Here is a 22,583-nt window from a genome sequence, read left to right as displayed (position 1 = left end):
TGAAATTCTTCTAGAAAGCTTAAGTTGTTGTAAGCTATCCAGCTTGTTTTTTCTGTCTGATGGGAGGCTATATAAATTCGATCAAACAAACAAACAAATGAATCTTTCTGCTTTCCTAAAATAGTTCAACAATTTAACTACTACAACTGCTTGGCTATATTCCTATAACACCTTGACTATATTCTCTATTCCTGGGCTTTTCAACCAGTGGTACGGGTACCACCTGTGGTACATTGGCACCTGGCAGGTGGTACGCGACCATCCTAGAAAAGTGATAGCGGGGGAGGGGAATGGGTAAAATGAGGACCCAGATTTTGGGGGGCAATTAAGCTGACTTTGTAATAATGCCGCTTGGGGTGTGTGTGAAAGCCCTAATAAGCAGGCATATACATAGAATAAAGGCTACTGCTAAGCTTGTAAGCCGGCCTGAGTCTTTGGAGAAGGGCGGGATATAAATGGAATTAAAATAAAAAAGTAAAATAAATGAGCTGAACCGGTGGCAGCACCGCACAAGTCTGAGCAAGAGACGGCTGGAGCTGCAGGGCTGTCAGGGCTCAGCAGAAACACCAGGATCAGCGCCAGGCTCCAGCTAGAGCTCGGCACTGATCCTAGCGCTTCTGAGCCCAGAAGAAGTGCCAATCAGCTGGAATGTTGCAGCATCTCCAGGGTCTTGTGATTTACATTCAGATGCTTGGCAACTGATTCATATCCAGGGTCCCAGGGTCATGTGAAGTGACCAAAGCCTTCTGCAACCGCCCAGTAGAAGGGGGGAATAAAAACCAAACACCCCCTCACCCCACTCCCTCCTGCCAATCCTCAACAGAAATGCTCACAACAATGAAAACCTCGGACAGGAAGAAGAGTGCCGCCAGGCAGGCAGGCAGGCAGGTATCTTTCAAGGCTGTGGCTTAGGGGGCACTTTTTAAGTACCATTGTAACTTCGAACAGTCACTAAGCGAACTGTTGTAAGTCAAGGACTACCTGTACTTCATCACTTTTTTCCTTTTTTTTTTTTGTCATCAAGTTTTTGATACCTTGCTAGGCAGGTGGTGGTACTCGGATGTTGCCATATCCTAAAAGTGGTACAATGGGTGAAAAGGTTGAAAAGCCCTGCTCTATTCCAGCTGCCATTGCTGGATTGCTTTCTTGGACGGACACTGCATAAATCAGGGTTGTCAAACTGCCGGCCCATGGGCCGGATGCCTCATGACAAAACCGCACCCATCCCATTGTCGGCAATGCAAAAAAAAAAGTCGTGATACATCGCGACACATCACATGACTTGCGAGTTTGACACCCCTGGCATAAATTAAACTAACTAGGAGTCTATTAGGGAATTTCTAGGCTATCCTGGTTCAGACAGAGCTGTAGTTGGTGAATGAGGCATAGGATACAAGCATTCCTTGTCCTTGAGGCCCTATTTTGGCCTATTTATCCAAGAGAGGATAATTCCCAGCAGCGCCTAACTTTAATTTAGATAGAACCCCTTTTCTTTGGATTCCATTTCCTTCAGGCAACTGCCAAATATCTGCATAGCTACTTTTGATTCTGGTGGAAACCAGTGATAGGTTAAGGATTATGGTCACTCTGTACTCCAGATATCCAATGACAGCTCCCAGCAATTGAGGGAACATAAAACCCTACAGGACCCCAGAACGCAAATGCTCTTGGGTTACAGATTTGCAAGTAAGAATGGAAACACTGCAACTTGTCTCTCTCCAATTTTCACCTCTAAGTCATTGTATGAAGAAAGGCTATGGGAAAATCACTGTGAATCAACAGAATAGTACTTTTTTTTCTCTTTAATCTTGCAAGACAGGCTAAGATAAAAAATTTTAATTTAATCTTAATTCTTAGTTTCAAAATGAATTCCTCATATATATATTACTCACCGGACTCTTGCAAATATCTATATACGAGGAAGTTAACCTCATCACTGCTTATACTCATCTTTATGCCCGCTTAAACCATGAGGTCACGATGAAGGATATAACCCTAAAAAATATAAAAAAATAATAATACAGCATGTTAGGAATATGCAGTAAGTGGATTTTTGTCCAAAAACCTGATTCATTGCACATAATGTAATTGTGTCTATAAAGGGACATTTTTCAAGTCTAGTAAGAGAATAGTTAGGAGGCATACAGGTAATGACCATGCACAAATAACAAAACGAAACAAAAACAAAACAACCATTTACTACTTTATCTACCCTACCTGTGTTTTCTTCAGTGAACGATTACTAGCATATATGCATACTCATTAATAAGAGATGAATTTCTGTTCAGTAATCCACTGAAAAAGCTTCGCATTACATATATGAGGGATCATCATATCCATAAGTCCATGGGCATCTGGAACTTCCCTAGTCCTTCCAAAATGTTGTTGTTGTTGATGATGATGATGATAATGATTTGAGCAAAATCTCATGAGATTTAGGACACGACTTCAGGAGTAAGATTGCCGAAATCCTGCAAACATCTTATAGGATTTGGGATAGCTTTAAAAAAGAAAAATATGTCAGTGTCCCGGCTATCATGTGAAATAGTGCAATGGAAAATCTGCTGCCCACAAACACAGACATATACATAAAATAACTGTTGAAATGGGGCATTATAAAAGCACATTTAGAAGATGCTTCTAATCAATCTTTGGAGGAGTGGATAAATAGGTCAAAATATGAAAACTGCAGGAATGGAAATAATTCAGTCTCACACCTGTACTGCAGATGCTGCATTAGTTTTTGGTGAGCTTGTAGGTACAATTCAAAGAGCTGTTTTTCACGTAATAAAGCCCTAGATGGCTTAGCTTCCAAGTATCTCCAAGATCATGTTTTCCAGTTGGGACTGGCCTGACCTGTGCATTTATCCTGGATGAAATATTCACCATTCCCTGCACAGCTAAGACTGTGAGCTGCTACTGAAGATAGTACGTATCCTTCAGGAGTCCTTCAGGAAAGGGCGGTATATAAATCCAATAAAAAATAATAAAAAAAAATCCTTGGTGGCACCAATACTGTGTGACAACCTCCCAGAGAGGTAACGCTCCACCAGTCCTGCCATCTTCTCTGGCTAAAGCAAAACACTTTCAAAACACCTTCAAGTTCCATTTTGCTATCACGTAGATGAAGCTTTAGCACAACTATCATTACTATGATCCTACAAATATTACTGTTCAATTTCACTGGATTTCTAGTATGGTTTCTACTGCAAATTGGTTCAATTCGGTGGCATACAAGTATAAAATTACTGAGGCCTGTAGGAAAAAGGATTGGAGTGGGTAAGTGGAAAACTTAGAATACAAGTGTGGGAGAGACAAAAACAAGCAAAGAGAATGTGTCTGGTTTCCTAAAAGCTGTTTACAGGTTGTTTACATTGCATGCGTACACACACATACATACAATATATGTGTGCATATTTGGGAAATTGTTAACAGTCAATGATTTGACCAGCTTGGTGGCTTTTTTCTAGTCCAGCTTGTCTGACGTTGAAAATGCTTAACAGGAACTGGTTAATGCATGGATGGAAAACTGCAAGCAAATTCCAATATTTGGGGCTAGAATGGGAAATCAGAATAAAAGCATAGACATAGGCAGTGACAAAGCACTTATGCTCTACTGCCAAAAATGCTACGTGGCTGTGTCCATGCTCATAAAGTCTCTAGAACTCAAATTCAGTTCAAGGAGATTTTTTTACCTTTCAACCATGTTTTGATTTGTATTCCAATCTTTCCAGCAAATAACTCCTCGCTCAACCAATATTTTTGCAGTTTGCAAGAATATAAGCACCACAGTTGCCCCAAAAGCAGGGAAGGAAAAGGAATGAGCAAAACAAGATGTATAACTCAAAAGCACTGAAGGAGATGCTCTAGTTGATGTATAGGAAGTTATTTATTCATCAAAGATTAAATTCCCAGTGACAGGCTGGGGATTTGGATGAAACCAACATTTTTAAATAAAAAGCAGTTTGAAGGAAATCACACTCAACTAGTATTTTTTTAAACAACAACAACAACAACAACAACAGTAAAATGGTTGTTAAAATATAGCCACATGAATTTTTGTCTTTTACTGTACCATGGGGGATTTTGTTTACTATAACTGTTTTTTTAAAGGTTAAGAGCCCCACCAATTACTAAGCCTCAATAATGTTTTCCAAAGGTTGATCAAAGTGTTCTAAGAGAAAAAAAGAAATGAGAGAATAAAATTGTATTATGAATATATATAAGAGGTTTCCATCAGAATGGACATGAGAGGGCAGTATGACATAAGTATTTGAAACAGCCAACAGCGAGTGACAAATCAAAGGAAGCTTGTGAACTAAATGGGGATTATTTTTTCCAGTGAGAGTATCACAGACTAACCTGATTAGAAAGGCCTAATCTACAGGTACTGATTATTTCAAGAGACATCCAAAATAAGCATGCCTGTCTTTGTCCACTGTGATCCTTTCATCTTTTGCATGCCTGAAGCAGCAAAGCACAGCAGAAATTCTTGCTATGCCACAAGGTACATCGCCTGGACTCCAGCCTTAATTAAAATCTTATCCAAATGTTGCCTCAATGTTGGCCAGCAAAGGAGAATCAAGATTCTTCACAAAGAACAAAAAGCCCAGAAATATAAAATGTGTTGTTTCAAGAATAGAAACCCCCACGTGGCACCCTGGACAGCAAGAAACCCAGAGACACTTCTCTTGATGCCAGCCTTTTTTTAAAGACTAGTTTAATTTAAAATCAAACTTTAAAAAGAAACTGGCATGTCATAATGTAAGCCACTAGCTTCCAAAATCAGCTTTATTTTCAGTTGTCTTAAATTCCACAAATTCCATAGGTTAGCTTTCTCTCTCCCCCCCCCCCAGGCTGAGGGGATCAAAGCGCTGCAAAAAAAAGTGAGCATGGCTAGAATGAAAAAGGTACAATATACATTTAATTTAATTAATAAAATATAGTTCACATGTAATTGTCCATAATTTCCCCCTTCTTAAAAAAATGGCGGAATTCAATGGAGGCAACAGCCTATGACTCTGGCTTTCAGATTATGCATTGCTGTTGTAAACATTCTTAGAAATAAAAGTGGTCATCACTGTAGCCCAGTGCTTTCTTTATAAGGACACCTACTTGTCTATAAAATAATTTTAAAGGCATATTTGACTGTTGGGATGCATCCAGGGAAAATAGAAAGGGAGGCAACATATTGTTTGCCATCAATCACTAGTGTTTTGCAGCTGGCAGCCATTTTGTGAATGGGCAAAGCCAGCATGACAGCCATTTTGAGGATGGGCATGTCCATTCTTACACCAGTCATTTTTCTTTTCTTAAAGTGCCTACAATTTACAGTGTCAAGCTGTCAAATGTGCCCCTAGCTCAACTGTTTGGGATCAGTGCCTCAGGGACTTTTCAGAGACAGGTGTTTTCTAAAAGAGACAACATTTCCCTTTTCACTCTGGTTTTTATACCTGTAATTTTCACCAGAAAACATCCTGCAGCCTTACACTCGTTGCAGAATTAAATTGTAGCCTCCAGCCAGATAGAGGGATTGTCTACGTCTAATTTGGGGTCATGTCAAAATCTGATTAATTTGTTGAATAACAAGCTTATCACCCACAGATACATTAAATCACAAGCATCCAGAAATCTGATGAGGTGGGAATATGTCAGAACACAAACAATCAAATCCTTTATTAAAAAAGCATGGATCATTATTATATTATTCTATAAAAATGGATCTTGGACACACACTCTCTCTTCTGAAATCCCATGTTGCAATGAAGGTCTTAAAAAGGAGAAGCAGCTGCTACACTCATCATAAGCCGGCTCTGGTAAGGTCCACTTCTGGATTTCAGCCATTTCTTGCAAAACTAAGTAAGTCAAAGGCATACGATCCCATTTTCTGCTTTCTATGATGTTTATTTAATTCTAAAAAATTCCCAAGAGAATTTTTTTAAGGAACCGCCAAAGAGTAGGCAAGAATGAGATTGTGTGGCCTGGTTGATTAGAACAGAGAAAATGGTGCAATTAGGAAATGCACCTCCCAAATGCCTTTATATCTGAATTAGAGTTGGTTTCTCCTTTGCTTCCCCTCAATGGGGCTTTGACATGGGCTGCTCACTTGCTCTTCATCGCTGTTGGATTATAAATAAGCCCCTGTGTTTATCCAGCCAGGGCCTAAACTCTGCCAAAAATGCTTTTCTCTTCTCCCTCCCCGTTTTTTGTCGGTATGAATCAGGTTCGACTGTACTCAGATTGCAGTAAGAATCCAAGGGAGACCAGTGTTTGGATAAACAACGTACAAAGTCTCGGTGCTAATGAATATGCAGTGGTACAGAATGAGTTCAAATTCCATGCCTCTTATGTGGAAACTATCAAACCACACATACTGGAATGATCATACTTGGAACACAATTGTTCGTGGTCCATGTACAGCCCCACACACTCTCTCTTACTCTTTTGGCTGTTCCTTTAAAAAAGATCATGTCTGTAGCCACCATGAAAAAATGTTTGAAGCTGGGAGACAGTGCCTAGCCAGATTTATACAGGAATCTTCTTGTAACCGAAGTGGCAACTGAAATATGATCTCCCCAATCCAAATTTAAACATCCTGGCTGTCCAAGGATGAGGGCATGACATAGAGCAGCAATGCTGGCTGATCATGTCACAGTTTCACTGCAGATTTCTAAGGTTGATGCCAACTTTCAAATCTTGGATGGATTTTATGGCCGCATTATAAATACCTAATACATAACAGGGGAATGAAACAGAAATGCTGACCTAACCTTTTACAGTATCTATAGGCTGTGCCTCAGTGTTGATATGAACTGTACTGATGTGAAAGTTACAGCTGTGAAGTAATCTGTATATGTCTCACAACACATTCACTAAGTTTAGGAAAACAATCTGTTTCAACATCTAGCCCAAAAACAGTATTTGCAACAATGTCCTTCAATTGTTTTCTTACAGACACAAAACAAGAACACAAACCAGGAAGTCAAAGTAGGCAAGGACAACTTGAGCAAGCTAAATTGAGACTGGCAATAAAACCTATTTTAAGTGATAACTTCTTTTAATATATTCTCCTGTTCATTCTGATCCACGAGAAGATAACTTGCATCTAGCAGATTAGAAAAAGTTAGCAGGTAGTTCCGATAACAAATTCCACTTGGGTTGGGAGGCTGGAAGTTATATGTTATAAATGATAATGCAGAACTGAAAAGATCAAGTTACAGATTAGTTTTGGGATCCATCTGGTATGTTATTTAATCAATGTATAGGCCACCTCCATTACCTTAACAACACCAGGCAGTGTATAACAATATAATATAATGAAAAAAGCATAGAAAACATTAATAATCCATGTCAGGGGGACAATGCAGAAGTTATGCTAACTCGAACACACGTCATTCAAAGTCAAGATCAAGGTCTCGTATGAGGCCTGCTCAAAGAGACGGGGGTGGGGGGTGAAGTCGATGGAGACATTGGAGAGATTGTGATAAAGAAGTAGAGGCGGACACAAAAGTGTTCCACCTCCAAGATGCTACTGCTTTACCAATGAACCAGGAACATGCTAACTCCAACTGGTCTCAACAAATGAGGAGACAATCCGAAAAATCACGAGAAAGGTATTCTTGCAGGAATGTATGAAGGATTTTATGACTGACAACCGGCACTTGGAAATGTATCTTAAGGCTCTCCTGCTCCTCCTCTCACTGGAGCTTACAAAGGACATTTTTGTAGAAGGCAATACAGGGTTAGGCCACAACTACTTGTTTTGTCTCATTCTAGATTAGCTGTAGCGAGAGCAAGTCATGGGTATGTACAAAAAAAAAGTTATTGTGGTCACTGATCAGTCAACTAGGTTTTAGCAGAGGGTAACTTTCCAACTTCCAAGCAAACTATTAGAAACAGCGGTTGATCAATGCTAGCAAAACCATTAGATGCTGGGCTTGTCGACCAGAAAGTCAGCAGTTCGAGATCTATGTACCAGCTCCTGCCCACCTAGCAATTTGAAAGCATGTAAATGAAAGTAGATAAATAAGTATCACTTCATTGGGAAGGTAACTGTTCCGAGTGCCTTTGGAATACTGTCATGACTACATGATGACAGAAGCCTTCAGACAATGTTGGTTCCCTCGGCTAGGAAACGGAGATAAGTGCTGCCCCCTAGAGATGGATGTGACTGATCACTAAACCTAAAAGATGCTCCTTACCACTTTCAGTTTCCCAATTTCCAAACAAACCATTAGACTACTATTAATTTTTATAGGTGATTGCCCAAAGTCATTCTTGGAAATAGAGATGATATGCCATAACTTGATATTATGCTTTGTAGCCAGTCTGGTTTTGTCTTTCTTTCTCTTAAAACTAAAGCATCATAGAATAGCGGTGTCTACTGACTTCATAATACCTAATAGCCAGAGTGTTAAAACTAAATTAGAAGGCTGTAGTAGAATAGGTAATTTGCCCATACAGTGCACTAAATTCCATCTTTAAAGTCAAAATTAATAACAACAGAGTTCTGTTCGACTCTATCTACTTACCTTGATGGTAGAATGCAGAAATACGTAAGCCATGGGGGAAACATTTCCCCCGCACCAAAAAATTTTTTATGCAATACGCCTATTTTCCCCTTTTACTATCTTAAATTCAGCTTGCTATTTTAGAAACATACCATGAAATACCTGTAACTTGAATTTGTTACACAATTATCATGTTGGTATGTGTGTGAGTGTCGTCTAGTCAGATAATAACCCCGTTCACTAACTGTGTTTGTGCACATGAATTAAAAGCTGAAGAATTCTAAGAAAACCTGGAAGTCTCAATGTTCTCATTTTGGTAAATAAAGAAACCGGCCAGCAATGCAATAAATCAATTACATCCAATGAGGCCCAGTCATAAGAGATGCACTGAACTCTAGATTAAAAAAAAAATCAGCAATAGACAACCCATGTCACCCTGTCAAGGTATACCAGTCTAGATGCCAGTTATAAGTGCTAATATGCATTTTATTATAAGATTGTAGTAACAGAATCTTGCAAATCTGAAAGTGTCCTCCCTCCCCCTTATCATCATGACAACTAGGGAGAGTCATGCCTCAGATGCTTGTTCATTTTTACATTTCTGTCCAGCCTCAGATTTCAGTTATCTGACAGTTGCCTTAATTGCAGCTCTTCCCTGTTCCTCAAGGTTAATCCAACTGTCCATTACAACAATAAGCAGAACAAGACTCAATTCACCACACTTATTCAATGAAAATGAGGACCCAGATTGTTGGGGGCAATAAGCTGACTTTGTAATAATGCTGCTTGGGGGGGGGGGGGGGGGCAAAAGCCCGAATAAGCAGGCATATACATAGAATGAAGGTTATTGCTAAGCACATTGGTTTGTGCTTAAATTGTAAGCCGCCCTGAGTCTTCGGAGAAGGGCAGGATACAAATGGGATTAAAATCAAAAAATAAATAAAAAATGGCAGTGCCCCCAGTACAACTCACCCAAAGGATTGCTGCTATGGGGGAAAAAGGGAGGGGGAGAGAGACAGTATGTTGAGCTATTTAATGAAAGAGAAGATGCTGATTGTTTGTTGCCATCTGTGCACATGGATTACTGACACTCAGCAAAGACCTTATTATGAATGAAAACATTTTGGAAATATAAAGAATAGCAATATTCGAGCATCCTTTTTTTAAAATATTCCTTATTTTATAAATAAAGTATTTCACTAGTGTTTCATAAATGTTTCGCTCTTCAATTCTCAGAAAAGCAAAACAAAACAAGATCTGGATTTATATTATATTATATTTTTAAAAAGGGACGCGGTGGCTCAGTGGGTTAGGACGCTGAGCTTGTCGATCAGAAGGTCGGCAGTTTGGCGGGTCGAATCCCAAGTGCCGCGTAACAGAGTGAGCGCCTGTTACTCGTCCCAGCTTCTGCCAACCTAGCAGTTCAAAAGCACGTAAAAATGCAAGTAGAAAAATAGGGACCACTCCAGTGGGAAGGTAACAGCGTTCCATGCGCCTTTGGCATCTAGTCATGCCGGCCACATGACCACAGAGACGTCCTTGGACAAGCGCTGGCTCTTCGGCTTTGAAACGGAGATGAGCACTGGCCCCTAGAGTCGGAAACGACTAGCACGCATGTGCGGGGGAACCTTTACCTTTATATTAAAATTTTTCAGGCCATCACATCTTTACCTATTATTTTCAGCATTCTGTCTCCAGGGTAGCCAGTGCACTATTCTATTCATATTTCCCAGGAAATATAATAGTACTGAATTATTTTTCCTTAAGTTTCTGTATTCATCACTACCTTGCCATAAGGTAGGTGTTTCAGCTGCAATTTAACCAAAGAGAGGATCAAAGCTTTGTCCCGATTTACCCATGAAATATTATAAGTATGCCAAATTTCATATAGTTTATGCAAAACGATAATTTCCAATGAGCGTCCTCTTAGATTGAATAAACTGCCCTAGCATAACTCAAAGGAGAAGTGAAGCTGGGTGAAAAGTCATTCATTTAAAAGTCATTACAGAAGCAAATTCGTATAATGAATAGGTAGCTCATACATTTTAAATGCATTATGTCTTTTATCAAACAGTATTTATTAGGTATTAATTTGAATTAACTCTGATATTTTTCTAGCGTGCAAACCTCCCTCTGAGTTCTTAAATATTCTCTCCTGCAGAAAGTTACTGATCTACCTCTATAATCTGTCAAATTTCTAGGCTTTTGTGGGTGTAATCATATTAATTTTAGGAGCAGGTTTTTTTCCAAGTTGACAACTAAAAAAAAACATCTCTACAATTTCATGATATCTAAATTTGCTTTTTTCTTAAAAATAGTTTTCACAAATTACAGATGTTAGGGATTATCTGAAAGATTTATTTCTCAATTATATTTTACTTGAACTAATCTTTTAGAGTCCAGTATTCTTACTTGTTTAAGAGTTGCTGTTGATTTTGATGGCCTTAGATATCTATATTATAAATAAGTAAAATTTTAACTACTCCAGCAGAGTTAACCTTGTGGCAAGCTACATCCCCCATGGTAGATACAGCCAGAATCAAAAGTGGACATGTCTTCTTTCTAATGGTTTGCAAATCGATTGTATGCATGAGGCTTTTTGAAATTTGGCTGCCAAACATATGGAAAGCCAGTTGTGCATATCTGCTCTAGATATATTTTTTTCTTCAATTAGAAAAGAAGGCTTTCTACGTGTCAACAAAATTAGCTTACCGTATTTTCCGGCGTATAAGATGACTTTTTAACCCATGAAAATCATCTCAAAAGTTGGGGGGTGGTCTTATACGTCCAGTCGTTTTATACGCCGGAAAATCAGCGAGCCCGGGAAGGCACGCCCTCCCCTCTCACTGTGGAGGAAGCAGGGCAGGCTGGCGTCTGGCAGGAGCCGGCAGGGCAGTCCTGCGCACGCGCACGCTCCCCGGCTGTTAAGGAGCACTCCTTAGCAGCCGGGGAGTGCGCGTGTGTGCAGGACTGCCCTGCCGGCTCCCGCCTGACGCTCTTCCCTCTTGAGGCAGCATCGCTCCCCGGATCCTAAGGAGTCCTCGGGGATGCTGCCTCAAGAGGCAAGAGCGTTGGGCGGGAGCCGGCAGGGCAGTCCTGCACACGCGCGCACTCCCCGGCTGCTAAGGAGTGCTCCTTAACAGCCGAGGAGCGTGTGCGTGCGCAGGACTGCCCTGTCGGCTCCCGCCAGACGCCAGCCTGCCCTGCTTCCTCCACAGTGAGAGGGGAGGGCGTGCCTTCCCGGGCTCGCTGATTTTCCGGCGTATAAGACGAAAAATCTTGAAAATCATCTCAAAAGTTGGGGGGTCGTCTTATACGCCCAGTCGTCTTATACGCCGGAAAATACGGTAATTTTGCAAGCTACTTCAGTACAATGCTGAATGTGATGAGACTTAAGATTAAAAAGAAAAATAGGGATCACGATGGACTAAATATTTTCTTGTCTAATCAGTCTAAATCACAGTATTAAATAGGAATTCCCTTCAAATCCTAAGCAGGCATTAGGCTAAGAAGTATGCAAAGGAGTAGTCTTCCAGCTTTCTTAATTCATAAGATGAATGAGCAGTTTACACATCACTGAACCGGAGTTTGGGACTTAACCTGTTTCTGGTCCCAATTCTAAATCTTTTTTCACACACACACACACACACACACACACACACACACACACACGTTAAAAGCCTTAAATTGTAAAATACAATTATTTTCTAAATGTTTTCTAATACACTTCCCTACAGGATATCTGGAAAAAAAAAGATACCCGGAAGAGAAATGTGTAATATTCTGAAATCTCTGGAGCAGAGAACAAAACAAGTCTTGGAAACCTTTTTAACTCAGGTAGACCTTATGACCATAACGGGGCAAAATTTTCTGTGGCTAAGCAAAACAGTTGTTAAGTGAGTTTTGCCCCATTTTTATCACCTTTCTTGCTACAGGCGTTAAGTGAATCACTGCAGTTGTTAAGTTAGTAATACAACTGAGCGAATCTGGCTTCCCCACTGACCTTGCTTGTCAGAAAGTCACAAAAGGTGATCACATGACCCAAAGTCACTGCAACTATCCTACATGTGAGCCAATTGACAAGTGTCTGAATTTTGATCATGTGACCATGCTGCAACGGTCGTAAGTGTGAAAAACGATAACAAATCACTTTTTTCAGCACCGTTGTAATGGCAAATGGTCACTAAAGGAACTGTTGTAAGTCGAGGACTACCTGTGGCCCCTCTCCCCAAATTTGCAACCCTTTAAAAATCCACAAAAAGTAAAAGATGAAACATTATATTGTAAATAGAACAAAGCAGTGTAGTAACAAAAAGGAGGAAATGTTGATAGTCACATATGTCTGATGTCTTTTACCTGAGTGGCAGGGTATAGATATGGCTTCTTTAAGGCACCCCCTTCCAAGTTTACCGGATGTGCTCCTCTAGGGCAGGGGTACCCACCACCGGTCCATGGACAGGTACACCGGGCTGTGGCATGCCAGCAACCGGTCCGCACAAGCAAGTAAACCCCCATCCGCAGGATGCAGGCAGCACACAAAACCATGCACCCTCTGGTCTACAGAAAAATCTCTCTCCGTGGAACCGGTTCCTGGTGCCCAAAAGGTTGGGGACCTCTGCTCTAGGGTCTTAAAATATTTTTCCTGCTTTAGCTCTGAATATTGCCTACCTCTGAAAATCACTGCATAGATAAAATATGGCATTAATTACTGACAACTTGAGCTACTTTAAAGGTTTGAAAAATTTTCTGATTAACTAGATTACTCAAGGTTATTATTCTTCCTTGGTATGAGTTTGCCTGGCAAATGAGATCTTTGGCCCCAAAGCAAGCTATCCCATTGGTCTACTTCTGTCGTGTTCCTGTCAGAGAAGACTGTGTAACCTTTGAATTTGGGGGATCTTTGTGTATTGTCCTGTAGGTCCTGTCTCGTGCCCTTTATAATTCCTATTTTCCCTGAAAAAATCCTCACATTCCTTTTATCTTTTCCACCAATATGATACTTGGTGATGGGCAAATATTTGCCTACACTTAAGCAAAAGCTTTGCCTAGACTTTTAAGCTTTAGTGACCTAATTTAAGGCAGCCTAGTCTTTATCTCTCTCGATAAAAAAGTGAACAGAAAAAGCAAATGAGATGACACCGCCAGCTTGTAATTTTCTAAGGAAAGAAAATTATGGGGTTTTGTTTATTGTTTTAAAGAGCTGGGGAGAGATTAGTGTAACAGAAAACAAATGCTAAAATGAAAGCTACATTCTCATAGGCTGCTAGACTAAGCATAAAGCTCAAAACAGTTGCACACATACAGTAGGTCAGCCATTTCTAGTGGAACAGGATTAAACACAGATAAGGAGTATTTCTCAAACATATCCAGAGAAAAATATTATAATATTTAGCTCTGGATATCTTATATAAGATAATGCTGTCATCATTGTCTTCGTACTGGGAGGATCATAAACAACTAGGGCAAATCTCTGTCCTACGAAAACACTAAACTGAACTTCCTTTACATCAGGAACACCAATAGATTTATTTTATTTTTTATTTTAATTTCATTTATATCCCGCCCTTCTCCGAAGACTCAGGGCGGCTTACAAACTTAGCAGTAGCTAAGTAGATCAGAATCTGATTGCTGATAGGTCAGAATTTTACTCACAAGTAAGATTCTGAGCAGTAGACAGAAAGAATGAAACACTCTTCTTGGCACTATCTAAAAAGATAATTTGGAAGCTTTCTAGAAATAATCTACCAAAACCAGCCCACAACCCACAGCTTCTACAGCACTAAAGTCTCTTTTGCTACAAAATAATAAAAATCCAAACTTTGGACCTGGAAGGCACATTTGCAATTTAAATATCATGGATAAGCTTATTTATTAAACTGCTGCCTTGATATCTCTTGGAAGTACTGAAAACAGTCGAAGGAAGGAAGGAAGGAAGGAAGGAAGGAAGGAAGGAAGGAAGGAAGGAAGGAAGGAAGGAAGGAAGGAAGGAAGGAAGGAAGGAAGGAAGGAAGGAAGGATCTTACTTCTTGTAGCTAAAAACATGGAAAGGCTGGAGGTGAGTCATAAGTATAGTTAAGAACTGCACTATAATTTCCAAAATAGGAAAAGATATATCAAGAGAGGGGAAGAAGAAATTGCATGGCCTGCACTAAATAAATAATAGCAGTAATTTATTTCTTTCAAAATCTTTTTAAGCAGCTTTTATCCAGCCCTGCATAGGAAAGTGGTCAACACTAACTCCTGTCATAAAACTATGCAGGATTAGCTGGGTTAATATACATGGGAAAGCCAAATTAAAGCAAAAACAAAACAGCCTGAAAGAAGACAATAACAAGACATGTTTATATCGTTACAAGAAAAACTACACGAAAATGACCAAAACACCACCAAAATTGATAATGTTTCTTTAAGCAGTTATGAGTCATACAATGTGAGCTCTTCGCTATTAAATAATAATCCAGAACAGTATGGCAATAATTTTGAAACTGTTCAAGTTTAAAATAGGTTGTTCCAGCTATTTCAACTCAAAACATCCGTTCTGAGTTTGGAATACTTCCAAAATAATTGGAACTATCCACTTCAACCTTGAAACATTTCAAATTCAGAACATTTTGCCACCCCCTATTAATTCAAGGGTATGTAGCGTCACCAATTTTTGACAACCTAACACTGGATGGCGGTCTTAGAAGGAGTAGCGTAACTAGGTTCTTCTCTAAGCTCATCATGATAAAAAAGCCAACTGCTAGATCTGTGATGAGAAGAAATTAGTCCTCACTAGAACTTTATTTGTATAATGAGGCCTGGAAACTTACAGAGCCGGCAATTTGCACTGCTTGTACTGACCCTGTTACAATATGAATGTAAACAAATGTTCAGCCAAACGTCAGTAGCAGCAGTTAAAATAAAGACTATGTTACTGTCACACCTGCCCCATCTTGGGCTCGTAGGAAAGAAAGACCCTTGACTCCGTTTGTGTGAAAAGTATATATTTTTTACTAAACGCCAAATGGTCACAGTACAGCAAAGCCAGAATTAGGAGTTTATGTGCAAAGGTTCCCTAGGAGGAATTCTGGGAGTTGAAGTCCACAAGTCTTAAGGTTGCCAAGGTTGAGGACCCCTGCCCTAGTTAACTTTCCCTTTCCCGATCTTTGCCCCTATTATCTTACTATTGCCCAGTTACATTAGAAGGAATTGTTTTAGTAACGTTCCCTGCGTCAGTGGATAGATGATGAACCAGGCGTCTTGCCTTAGGACAATGAGCCAATGTCTTGGGAAGGCATGAGGAGCGGTTTCTGTTTTCCCCTCCCAACAGCTCCCTTCCCCCCCCCCCATAGTCTATGGGAGACTGGCATCTTGCAAAGCGGGGCTGAAGCTCAGGATGTCAGTTCTGACAGTTACATCTGAAATGGTACTACCCTCCACCCCCTACCCTAAAAATGCTGCTCAGGCAACGTTGCCATAAATTGCCTCAAATCAATTATATGCAATGCAAATGATGCTAGAATTTAAATAAAATAAAATAAAATAAAATACCTCGGGTCAAAATGTCTGCTAACGCTCAAGCTCAGTTCCAATAGACCTCCAGATTCTTAACCATACCTTTTTCTTTTTTAACGTAATTGCCCAATTTCCACCAACAACCTCCCCTGTAAGTGCCAGGATGGACCGGAATGGAGTATAAAATATTATAGGCCTTTCCATGGGGTTGAGGGCGCTCTCAAAATTAACTCTTATCACGACTCCTGGTTTAACGACACTGAAGAGGCCGGAAACTCTCGTTAATGATGCTGTCGTAAGTTGAAAAAGCACATTACCAGACCGCTTGGTGGTGACTGTTCTGGTTGCTGCTAAAGGAGAGTCCGTGGGCTGTTATGTGAGAGTCTCGTTTGACTACGACTTCTGACTTCCTGCCACTTTCTCCAATGACTTTGCTTGTGGGAAGCCAGGAAGGAAGAATGCAAATCATGACCACGTGACTACAGAGATGCTGTGAAAGCCGTTAAGTGCAAGATTCAGTTGCAACTACTTGTTCAGTACTATGATAAGTCATCAGAGTCACTGAAGGAGTGGTCGTTAAACTAGGATCACGTGAATTTATACAATTTATAGGTTGTGTGATTCTCAACAACTCTGGGTGGCTTACAATTAAAAGCATTAATAAAAAGCATGCATACAATTTTTTGAGAGGCGTTATTTTCTCCTGCTGTTCCTGAATTTATTTTTCTGTAATAAATTGCCTCTCACCCTAGGTTAAATGGCCGAGGTATCTCCTCTGCTAGTGGGGTGAATCACAGTCTCCTGTGGCTTATTTTTGGTCTCACATGCTAGCTTGATGCAGGCCTTAATTAACCTTGAGATCATGGCCTCGCTGTCCAATGACTATTGTGAGACTATTCAAAATGCTGAATCCCTGTTCTGTTCTGTTCAAAAATATCTTGATGACTCATTTAATGCCCCTTGGTGCCAGTCCTTCTCTAATCTGGGACAGAAAGAAGAAAAGGTTGCTTCAAGTCTCTAATATAACATACGATTCTTAGTCAGAAAGGTTTGTTCTACATGCACAATGATAGTGTCCAGGTGGCCAATGCAGAATTCCTTGGAGGAATGATATATGTTTCTGATCCCTGCTTGGCAGAAGTTAGAGCTACTAGAAACAGTATTTTCCTAGTCAGGTATTTCAGGTTTCTAAATGCTACTTCTATTACTATTTACTCAATCCTTATCTTTCACCAGTAAGTCTCTTAGTAATTTAATTCCACATAGTACATAAATAACATGGAAAACACAGTAAATATAATTCTCATTCAGGTTTCTTTAATGGTTAAAGGCTACCATGCTAAAAATATCCTTCTAATGACTTTATATTAAGGTATTTATTTAAATGGCTTTTTGAAGCCAGAGGTTAATAAGATACTGCTCTATATTAATCAGCAGATTCCCATAAGCCTATAGTTACTCTTAAAAGTTATAAAAAGACCTGCTTTATATGCAACTATCTTGTCGATCAGTACTCCTACAGAATATTAAGCACAGTTTTTAAGTATAAATTTCTTGTCGTAACATTATTAAGCTAAGGTAAAGATCCCTTGAGTTGAACTTGACCCATGGTGATAGAACCCAGGCCAATTTTCTTGGCAATATTAAGGAAGGAGTTTGCTATTCACTTATTTCAAGTATGTAATTTCAACTCCCCATTCTGAGAGCTCTGTGAGAAAGAATCGGAAAAGCCAGCAATTCTAAGGACAGTTACGTCAACCGCCAACAAATGCTCAGCTTCAATGAAGAACACAACCACTGGAATATGAGGAGCAGCAGCAACTGATTTAAAGTATCACGGATATAAGGGGGTAAAATTTTAACTTGTTTTAATTGTGGGCTAGTTTTAATTTAATTCTATTTTAATTGTATTTATTTGTATTGTTTTAATTCGCCCTGTAAAACGCCATGAGTCCTTCGGGAATAGGGCGGTATATAAAATCAATTAAATAAATAAATAAAATAAAGGGTAGCATCATGTTGATGTAGGCAATTAATTGTCCAATATGACGATACTAATTTTTAATAAAAGTCTCTTATCTAGCTATGCTGGGTCATTGATACTATAGCTAAGTCCAAACCTAGCAGTCAAATTAATCTGTGTGAAGTCAAGAGACTGAAATTTACTGTCAAGCCCTGATCAGACTAATGTTAAACCCTGGAATTTCCAAGTAGTCTCCTGGTAATAACCAGGATGGTCTCATTTTGCTTCTAATATCAGCCAACAAAAGCCCATCTGGTTTTATTTTCAAACTTTTATGAAAGCACCCAAAATAGTATTTTTTCAGTTCACTCATCAACTCAGGTTTCATTTAATTATCAATTATCTTCAATTACAATTATATTTTGCCACATTTGAGCTTTTGGTTTTGATATAGTTTATCGTGATCACGCAGTGGCTCAGTGGGTTAGGACGCTGAGCTTGTCGATCAGAAGATCGGCAGTTTGGCGGGTCGAATCCTGAGTGCCGCGTAACAGAGTGAGCGCCTGTTACTCGTCCCAGCTTCTGCCAACCTAGCAGTTCAAAAGCACGGAAAAATACAAGTAGAAAAATAGGGACCACTACGGTGGGAAGGTAACAGCGTTCTGTGAGCCTTTGGCATCTAGTCATGCTGGCCACAAGACCACGGAGATGTCCTCGGACAAGCGCTGGCTCTTCGGCTTTGAAACGGAGATGAGCATCGGCCCCTAGAGTTAGAAACGACTAGCATGCATATGCGGGGAACCTTTACCTTTACCTTTATCGTGATCACTGGGAACTCTTGCCAAAAAACAAAAACAAAACAAAAACCCCAAAGAGCAACAAAACATTAAATAAAAGTTATTGTACATTCTCCTCTCTCTGTTGCATGTTTTGAGTTAGCTGACCAAAGTGTGAACAATGCTACTTTTTTAAAAATCCAATTTGAGAGCCTTTTTTAGCTGTAATACACATTCCAAATTCATTGTCTCAACCACTCTCCAATTTTAGGCAAAGTTAACCTAAGACACTAAGTAAAAAAAACAACAACTTAATTTCAGCTTTCTCCAACTTTTCAATACCATTTTAGGTAAACAAAGAAGCAAGCCCAACATGAAGTTAGAGAGATACTGTAGTTATCTCACAAAGATTCTTAAATCTATCTCTTGGGTTCCTTTTAGAGAAATGAAAGTATTTGTCAGTGATAAAGTTGATTGGATATCAGCCCCACCCCCCAAATTATACGTTGTCTATAATTTAAGATAAAGATCTATTTTTTGTCCTTTCTAGTAAAACGTCTTTCAAAAACATCAATCCACTTGAAAAATGTGAAAAGACGAGAATCCTTCTAAGAACATATATCAATGTTCAAGTGATAATCAGTTTTACAATACTTATCTTTCTTCATAAGCTCAATTGGATTTGAAAATATTTATTCATATTAATATCAATGTGGGAACAACAACTATATTTATATCCTGACAAACCATTTTCTTTGCAACCTATTTTTCAAAACAGGTTTATGTCATTTTAATAAGTGAGGGATTACTGCAATATGCTCTACCCAGGACTGTGCTTGAAAAGCATTTCGAAGCTTTAGCTTGGGCAAAAGGCAGCTAAAGGTAAAGGTAAAGGTTCCCCCGCACATGTGTGCTAGTCGTTTCCAACTCTAGGGGCCGGTGCTCATCTCCGTTTCAAAGCCAAAGAGCCAGCACTTGTCCGAGGACATCTCCATGGTCATCTGGCCGGCATGACTAGACGCCAAAGGTGTACGGAACACTGTTACCTTCCCACCGCAATGGTCCCTATTTTTCTACTTGCACTTTTACGTGCTTTCAAACTGCTAGGTTGGCAGAAGCTGTGACAAGTAACAGGCGCTCACTCTGTTACGCGGCACTCGGGATTCAACCCGCCAAACCAACGACCATCTGATCGACAAGCTCAGCGTCCTAACCCACTGAGCCACCGCATCCCTATAAAAGGCAGCTACATGAATAGTAAATGTTGTCAGATATTAGATGAGCATGATTGCATGTGTTTCTGGATGCAATTCAGGGTACTGGTCTCCCTTAAAGCCCGCCCTTCATGCCTTGGGACCAGGTTGCCTACTGTTTACCTTCTCCTTCTCCCAGTTGTTTCTACCCATCCAATTCAATCCAGTAGGTTGGACATGCTACAAGTCTTGTCAGTAAAGCAATGTCAACTGTCCGGGGAGTAGAAGAAATGTCTTCTCTGCCATTGACTCTACCGTATGGAATGTTATAAGGAATATAAGGAACAGCTGCTGGAATTGGGTATGTCTAGTTTAATGAAGAGAAGGACGAGGGGGGACATGATAGCAGTGTTCCAATATCTCAGGGGCTGCCACAAAGAGGAGGGACTCAAGCTATTCTCCAAAGCGCCCAAAGGCAGGACAAGAAGCAATGGATGGAAACTAATCAAAGAGAGAAGCAACCTAGAACTAAGGAGAAACTTCCTGACAGTCAGAACAATTAATCAGTGGAACAACCTGCCTCCAGAAGCTGTGAATGCTCCAACACTGGAAGTTTTTGAGAAGAGACTAGACAACCATTTGTCTGAAATGATATAGGGTTTCCTGCCTGAGCAGGGGGTTGGACTAGATGACCTCCAAGATCCCTTCCAACATCATCATCATCATCATCATCATCATCATTATTATCCTCCCTTCAAAAGTAAGGATGACTCAAACCATTGTTGGCCTTGAAGACCTTTGTGCCTAGGTCTGGAGTCCTAACTGTGTGAAGGGCTCTATATCCTGGCTGTGTTGATGTCTATGATGAGATTTTTTTCTTGGCTACTGTACATCTATTTATGTACTACGTTGCAGCTTTTTCTAATTTTGTAATAATACTTAACATCCAGGGTCACTTGTTTCAAATGGATGGCTATAGAAAATGAATAAATAAATAAATAAAATAAAAGTCCACTTATAATGTTCCATTCAAAGAGTCACAATGTTCTATTTTTATCCAATTATTTCCTTATTTGGCCAAAAATTGCTCCAAATATTTATTATGTGGAACAGTGATTCATAACTTTTATCAAGTAACTAGGTAACACAAATCTGCAATGCATAAGAAAGATGCTAAAATATAAAAAATGTAAAACAAAAAAGGGGGACAAATAATAAATGCCTTTGTGCTTGTCATAAGCATAGTAGGTCAGATATAATATTAAGTTTGATCAAATTTAGTAAAATTGTGATTCCTGCCTCTGATGTTTTATTTTAACTTCAACTGCTACATTTTGTAAAATATGATTGAAAAAGCTTTCCTAATTTTTATGAAATCACACACAAAAACAAGCATTCCTGATGTATTAGATCACTGCCATATACTTTGGGTTCATTCAGCGTCCTTAATAGTAGAAATAATATTATTTGCTGCTGTCGTTTCGAGGACAATAACTTACCAAGTTTTTCCCATCACTTACACAGTTTAATAAATATTCTGTCTGAAATACAAATGGTAGGAATTATGTTTGAATTTAGTAAACTAAACACTTTACATAATTTTTGTATGCAGTTTTACATGGCTCCTCAAACCTTTCTTCAACTTATTTTTCAAATGTTTACATTTTTGACTCATCTTTTTCCATGAAGCATATGCAAGATGTGAGCACAATTACATGCCTTGAAGGCATCCCAAACACTATGAAGTTTCCAATGTCTATTTTTAAAAAATAATCTTTAAAATCTAGCTTCATCTGTTTAGAAAAGTGAATTCTTTACTTTTACTGGTGGTATTAAAATACCATCTTGGATAAAAAAACCCTTTTAAAATAACTGGCATTGCAACCTGGCATTTATAACTGGCATGTAAAAAGTACATCCAATGTAGCTTTTTCTTCTTTCTGTGTGGACATATCAATATTTCCTGTTTGTTCATCAGTATATAAAGGTGATAAAATTGAACAAAAAGCAATGAACAATTTATTTTGCAATCATTTATTTTTTTTAAAAAAAAAATCTGATATGCCATTTTCTTCTGTGGAAAATGTAAGTACACCCATGGTTCTTCAACCAAAAACAGCCTCAAGTAGGCATTTCTTATAACTGTCTACCAGTTTCTGAAAACAACTGGGAGAAAAAAATTTCTGTTCCTCTATGCAAGTTATATTTTCTGCTACAATATGTGAAGTATGAGAGGTTTCATGCATGCCCAATCCTTTTTAAATCATTTCACAGCATTTGTGACCATATAGGCTGCATTGTGGCTATTAGCTTGATTGAAATCCCTTGACTTCCAGACATTCAACTCAGGAGTCAACTAAAAACAACCCACCCAATTCCTTAAGTGTACTCATGAGGAACAACTCTCCAGAGTGCAAGTGAGTGTGATCTCGTGATCTCTCCTTTATCCAGAAAAACTGTACCAGCCAGCATTTTCTGTTTGGTTGCCAAACACTACCACAAAGCCATCCCGCCTCCTTCAGGGACATCTAGTCTGCCACAAATCATCCCTTGAAAGTCACCCAGGTGTTGAGCTTTTCCTCAAAAAGGAAGTCAACTGAAGGCTATCAATACACTAAGCAAAATCGTGGATTTTTAAAATCTT

At 39.3% G+C, this 22,583-nt stretch overlaps 1 protein-coding gene across 3 annotated transcripts in view; it reads right to left on the bottom strand.

The window, feature by feature from the left end:
• Positions 1–22,583, bottom strand: part of TBL1XR1 (TBL1X/Y related 1) — a 237,376-nt gene that overhangs the window by 52,290 nt on the left and 162,503 nt on the right. For 2 of the 3 annotated variants that reach the window (XM_083363593.1, XM_083363592.1), the window contains exons 3-4: positions 2,218–2,500; positions 1,893–1,995 (exon numbers count right to left, since the gene is read on the bottom strand). In XM_083363593.1, coding sequence (XP_083219719.1) covers positions 1,893–1,950 — 58 coding nt within the window. In that variant the 5' untranslated portion in view covers positions 1,951–1,995; positions 2,218–2,500. The remainder of the gene's footprint in view (positions 1–1,892; positions 1,996–2,217; positions 2,501–22,583) is intronic. The other variant, XM_083363594.1, reaches the window with a different exon arrangement.

This window comes from Vipera ursinii (assembly GCF_947247035.1).
Source record: "Vipera ursinii genome assembly, chromosome: 5".
Classification (NCBI taxonomy): Eukaryota; Metazoa; Chordata; class Lepidosauria; order Squamata; family Viperidae; genus Vipera; species Vipera ursinii.
This window is presented reverse-complemented; position numbering and strand designations above follow the sequence as displayed.